Here is a 6,686-nt window from a genome sequence, read left to right on the forward strand (position 1 = left end):
AGCTGGACAATGAATAAGGAAGACCGAAGAAGAATTGGCACCTTTGAGTTGTGGTGTTGGCAAAGAATATTGAATATACCATGGACTGCCAAAAGAACAAACAAATCTGTCTTGGAGGAAGTACAACCAGAATGCTTCTTAGAAGCAAGGGTGGCAAGACTACGTCTAACGTACTTTGGACGTGTTGTCACGGGGGGATCAGTCCCTGGAGAAGGATGTCGTGCTTGGTAGAGGGTCAGCGAAAAAGAGGAAGACCCTTAAGAAATGGATTGACACAATGGCTACAGCAATGTGCTTAAGCATAACAATGATTGTGAGTATGGCGCGGGACCAGGCAGTGTTTCGTTCTGTAGTACATGAGTCGGAGTCATAGTACTATGAGTCGGAACTGACTTGACAGCACCTAACAGTAGCAACAAGGATCTCTAGATTAAATCATCCTGGATTTAGAACCAAAAACCAAACCCATTGCCGTCAAGTCCATTCTGACTCATAGCGACCCTATAGGACAGAGTAGAACTGTCCCATAGAGTTTCCAAGAAGTGGCTGGTGGATTTGAACTGCTGACCTTTTGGTTAACAGCCGAGCTCTTAACCACTGTGCCACCAGGGCTCCCCTGGTTTTAGAGAAAGCCCTAAATCCAATGACTGGCGTCTTTATAAGAGAAAGGAGTGGGAGACTTGGACAGAGAGACACAGGGAGAATGCCATGTGACAACAGAGGCAGAAATTGGAGCGATGCAACTACAAGCCAAGGAACACCAAGGATTGTCAGAGCCACTAGAAGCTAGGAAGAAGCCAGGAAGAATTAATTTTCCCTTGGAGCCTTCAGAGGGCGCATAGCCCTACCAACATCTAAGTTTCATACCTCTGGCCTCCAGAGCTGTGAGAGAGTAAATTTCTGTTGTTTGAAGCTGCCCGGTTTGTGGCCCTTTGTTACAACAGCCCTAGGAAACTAATAAACCAAAAAACCAAACCGAACGCCAACTCATGGCGACTACATGTGTGTCAGAGTAGAATTGTGCTCCATAGGGTTTTCAATGGCTGATTTTTCTGAAGTGGATCGCCAGGCCTTTCTTCTGAGGTGCCTCTGGGTGGACTCAAATTGCCAGTGTTCAAATTCCATCATCTGGTTGATAATACAGGAATCGTTGATGTTTTCAAAGCCCTAAAAGATGTTTCACTTCTAAGTTTCCCTCCCTGGCAAACTCTTCCCAGTCTCAGTCTTTGGAGAAGTTCTCCCCAGTGCTCCAGGTGGACTCAGGTGTCCCTCCTCGTGTGCTCCCAACATACTCTGCTCTCACCTCCATCAAGACGTCCTCTCGTACCCTCCTTATCTGCTGGCAGGTCCACACCCCTCCACTAGGCGGCAGGGTGCACAGGTGTATCCATCTGGAATAACAACACATGGCAAGAACCAGCCACACCTGGGTCCATATCAGCATTTCCCAAAGGCGTGTACCACCGTTGTTCACTAAATGAGCTTGACGTGGATGGACCAGCCTGTCAGACTCCCCACTTCACAGACTTAAAGTTCAATTAAGAAAAATGTTTAAAAAAAATAAGTATAGGTAGTTGGTGGTGGTGGAGGGTGGAGAGAATGGGAAGTAACTGCTTAATAGACCTGGAGTTTCCTTTTGGGGTGATTCAAATGTTTTGGATCTAGAGGTTCCTGGGTGACACAAGTTGTTTGTGTTCACCTGGTAACCAAAAGGTTGGTGGTTCAAACCCATCCAGCTGTACTGCGGAAGAAAGAGGCCTGGCGATCTGCTTCTTAAGGACTACAGGCAAGAAAACCCTATGAAAATCATCTGTATGAGACCAAACAGTCAACAATTACTTTAAAACAAAGATAAGAATGTAAGGGGTAGGGAAACTAGATTAATGGAAACGGAACAGCCAGAACGGAAATATTGAAAATGTTCATGCATTGTAAAGAATGGAACCAATGTCACTGAACAATTTGTGTAGAAATTGTTGAATGGGAGCCTCAACTGCTGTGTAAACCTTCACCAAAAACACAATAAAATACTATTAAAAAAAAAAAGAAAGAAAACCCTATGGAACAAGTCTACCCTGTAACACATGGGGCCTCCTTAGTCACAAATCAACAACAAAAACAAAACCAGCAACAAAACATTTTGGAAGTAGATAGAGGTGGTGGTTTCACAACATTGTGAGTATACTAAATGCCACTGAATTGTTCACTTTAAAATGGCTATGTTATAAGAATTTCACCTAATAAAAAATAATAGTAGAGTTAAGGCGCAGATCATGTCAGTGGCACACAAATGGCCATAATTTTAAAAACACTGCTCAAAGTAGTGCTGTAGAGAAAAGACTCTCCAGCTCCACTGACGTACAATCAAAAGAGATTTATTGAAACCAAAGTAACATTGCACTGGGGGACCTTGAAGCCTCAGGCTGAAGATCACAGATCTCGGGGGAAATGCAAGTCACAAGTAATTATAGTGCTGAAGGGGGAGAATAAAATTACAGTTTTTCTTGTTGGTTTACGGTAGTTAAGGGCAGTCAAAGGCAGGATAAGTAAAGCATAATCTTTAACATTATTGGTTACATGAGTACATTGACTGGCTAAAAGAAATAATTGTAAGACATGGGGTCAAGGGGAGTTTTCATGTAGGGTACAAAGCAATGACATGGTGGAAATTTTCAGGAGTGATCTGTTAAAAGTACCTCGCTCGAGGGAGAATGAAGAAAACTAAAGACACAAGGGAAAGATTAGTCCAGTGGACTAATGGACCGCAACTACCGCGGCTGCCGCCAGACTGAGTCCAGGACAACTTGACGGTGCCCGGCTACCACTACCGACTGCTCTGACAGGGATCACAATAGAGGGTCCCAGACAGAGCTGGAGAAGAATGTAGAACAAAATTCTAACTCACAAAAAAAGACCAGAGTTGCTGACCTGACAGAGACTGGAGAAACCCCTAGAGTATGGCCTCCGGACACCCTTTTAGCTCAGTACGGAAGTCACTCCTGAGGTTCACCCTTCAGCCAAAGACTGGACAGGCCCATAAAACAAGGTGAGGCTGAGGGGGCACACCAGCCCAGGGACAAGGACCAGAAGGCAGGAGGGGACAGGAAAGCTGGGAATAGGGAACCCAAGGTTGAGAAGGGAGAGTGTTGACATGTGGTGGTGGTAACCAATGTTATAAAACTATGTGTACTGTTTAATGAGAAGCTAGTTCTGTAAACCTTCATCTAAAGTACAATTAAAAAAAAAAGAATTATATACCTATCCATTCAGACATCAAACAAGTATCAAACTTCACAGGAAAAAAAAAAAAGTTCCTTGCTCAGAGCATCAATCTCCAGAGGAGATTGGGAACAAAGAGTTTCCATGATCTGTCACTTTGCCTGAACCAAAACGCACTGCTGTGGAGTTGATTCCAACTCATAGTGACCCCATAGGGTTTCCGAGGCTGTAAATCTCTATGGATGCAGACTACCAGGTCTTTCTCCCTCGGAGCAGCTGGTGCTTTTGAAGAGCCAGCCTTTCAGTTAGCGGTCGATTGCTTTAACCACTGTACCACCAGGGCTCCTTAGCGCTTTGCCCAGTATGTCAGAAACCAGAGGAGACTGAGATCAAAAGTTTCCATTAAGTTCACATTCTTTAGCCTGACCGCAAAGAAACTTATTTTTTTTTTTTAACAATAATAGGGGTTGGCTTCTAGGCAACAAAGGCAGAGTCTGGGGGAGAGATTACCTGGAGCTGCTTGAGTTAGCTCAGTTATTTTACAAATAGGTTAGATGCCTCTGTTTTTATTTTATCCCTTATCAGTAGCAGGTATTGTGTGAATGAGGAAAAAGCAAAAGAGGGTCAGAATGTGATAAATGGAGATTCAACAATAAGGTTCAGATGTTTTAAGGCCTTGAGAATCATTCTGGGAATTGTCCCAGAGGGTAAAATGTGTAAATATTCTTAAATAGAAGAACCCTAAGACAAGACATCAGATATATGCCTCATTAAGTTTTACTTTCTAGAACTTCACTCCGGTCAGTTTCCTGGTGGCAGGTGTTGTGGGATCAGTATGTGCCTCTTCTAAAGGGCTGTCCTTGTGGACTGACTGTGTGTTTGTTTTATCTTCCAGTGGGCCCAAGCGTTATGATTGGACCGGGAAAAACTGGGTGTACTCCCACGATGGCGTATCCCTCCACCAGCTGCTGGCCACAGAGCTTTCTAAAGCTTTAAAAACCAAATTGGACTTATCTTCCTTGGCCTATTCAGGAAAAGGCACTTGATGCCCTGCCCAGTTTTGAAGACATTAAAAGCTATAAATCCAAGACCACAGCTTCATTCTGCAGCTGAGTGTGTCTGTTCTTTTCCATTCTTGACTTTGAGGACAGTTGCATTGTGTGTCACAGCTGTGTGAAAAGAATGTGTCACCTCCCACCCTACCCCCAAGTGTTGATTTTTTATTTCTATAGTTTTTTTTTTTTTTTTTGCTTTATTTCTTGTCTGATTCCTGCTCTCACATGACCTCCCTTTTCTTTTTTAATGTCCACATACCCATATTTTAACATCATTACTTTACAACAAAGAAAAATAATAAGAAGGAAAGTTCTGGAAGGAGAAATGAATTAGCTTCACTCTGTTCTTTGAAGGACTTAACTGCAAAAATGACATGAAGAGTGGCTTGCCAACCTCACCGTTCTTTCTCAAAACGAGACTGACTAAAGGGTAGACTATAAATGTTCCCACGCCTGTTTGAAAGGGTAAACACTTCTGAGGCATTTAGAATTAAGGCAGCTTGGGAATTCTCAAACTGAAGGCCATCCCGCATTCATGCTTTGTGAGTCTGAAGGGGTGTGGCCTGCACAGGGTGACTCAGGGAGACTTGGTTCTTCTGTATATGCATATATATGTGTACACACACACACATATATGTATATACATATTTATATATATTTAAGGTTTAGTGTATAATCAGCTGCTGCAACACTGGGGTCTGAGAATGCAAAAAAAATACCCAAGACTCTCTGCCAAAGATAAGAAGGGAAAAAAAGAAAAAAAGCCATCTCCAGAAGCTGAGTATTACAATGTAATAGATGAAGTCAGGCCATGGAGCTGAGGAGATGCTTTGTAAAATTGCAAAGAGCCACATACTGAAAGTATTGGTGAAAAGAACCCTGGTCTTCGACTTGGCTCAGCCCAAAGTCGTCTATCTGTGGCCAAGTTTCACAAACCCCTTGCACCTCCATTCTCCCATCTGCTAGGTGGGAGGGTTGAACTGGATAGAATAGTTGGCTTCCAATTCACACATCCGTGGTCCTGCCAGGCAGCCTCCCAGGCTAGCTTTCATTCCTTCTGGGTAGATAAGGGGACAGCAATGAACAATTTTTTAAAGCTATATAGTAAATATACAGGCAGACCCCGGATTATAAACCATTTCCATTCTAAATCTGTAAGTCGAATGTGTACATAAATCAGATGTTTGTCTTAGTATGTAGTATATAGTGTACCTTTCTATTCATAAAAAAATTAAACACTTCCAGATACACTAAAACTTCTTTAACATAATAATACAGTATATAAGTAGCATCCAATTGTTATTAAGAGCCATTGTATGTACTTTCAATTTTTAATATAGTAGGCTTTACGGAGGTTGGTTCATAACTATGATTGTACAGAAGTCAGATGTTCGTAACACAAGGACTGCCTGTGTTGTCATTGGTATTGCTCTGTTGGGATTTTGGTTGAATTCATGTTAAAATAATAAACACCTTTTACTGTGTCCTCCCACATAACCTTGTTTTAATCTTTACTGACTTGCATTTTGCTCATGAAGAAACCAAGGCTCAGGAACAGTAAAATAAGTCACTCAAAGTTATGCTCATCTTATTTTCTTACTAAAGGAAGATGTATTAGTAACCAGTCTATATGAATGTGTAGCAAAGGCTTTTGCAGTGGGTGAATCCAAAACACGTTCCACTGTAGAAGAAAAAAATCTTAACAATAGAGCAATAAAAGCAAATGCTATATGGGTATTTAAAATATTTCCTTTCTTCAGAAATAAAATTATTTTTGAGTCTCATGGGAATTTTTAAGTGTGGTAGGTCAGTGCCAGTGAGAAAATAAATAAAACAAAATTGTGCATGTGTGTGTTTATGCCTTGCTTCCAGTGAAAGTTTTGTCACACCTCACTTACTTGGAACTCAGTTAAATGGCCCACTCACCTACGGAGCAAGACATAAGACTAAGAAGTGTGCCGCCAGGCTGCTGTAACAGGAAAACTAGCATCACACGTGCAAGGCATACACTAAGGTTAAAGTAATTTTAGGTTATAGCCAGTTGAATTCGTGGCTGTGGGGTTTGCATTAACTCTACCCAAAGGATTTAGTCCTTGTCCTTAGTTTCTGAGACGTAATCTTTAAAAAAAAAAAAAAGGTATTTAAGTGTCTTCAATAAGGACTCCAGACCACACATAACTAACAGGTTAGGTGAGGTGATGAGGTGACTCTGGGGTGGAGGCTGGCCAGGCCAGAAAAACCCACCATGTGAAAAAACCTAATGATCACCTCGTGATATCAGCCGACCTCAGGGAAGAGGAGCTGGGGTTTGTATAACGTAATGAGACCCCATTAAAACTCTGTACATAATCTCCACGGGCTTCCTGTCTGGTGAAAGACATTCATGCACAAGGGAGGGTAGTGCATCCCTTT

The 6,686-nt window shown here is 42.1% G+C and overlaps 1 protein-coding gene across 1 annotated transcript in view; it reads left to right on the forward strand.

Moving 5' to 3' along the window:
• FXN (frataxin) overlaps positions 1-6,059 on the forward strand; it is a 29,939-nt gene extending 23,880 nt beyond the window's left edge. Inside the window, exon 5 of the mRNA XM_004375844.3 lies at positions 4,115-6,059. Coding sequence (XP_004375901.2) covers positions 4,115-4,265 — 151 coding nt within the window. The 3' untranslated portion in view covers positions 4,266-6,059. The remainder of the gene's footprint in view (positions 1-4,114) is intronic.
• Positions 6,060-6,686: the final 627 nt, after the last annotated feature.

Source organism: Trichechus manatus, unplaced genomic scaffold, assembly GCF_000243295.1.
Source record: "Trichechus manatus latirostris isolate Lorelei unplaced genomic scaffold, TriManLat1.0 scaffold00038, whole genome shotgun sequence".
Classification (NCBI taxonomy): Eukaryota; Metazoa; Chordata; class Mammalia; order Sirenia; family Trichechidae; genus Trichechus; species Trichechus manatus.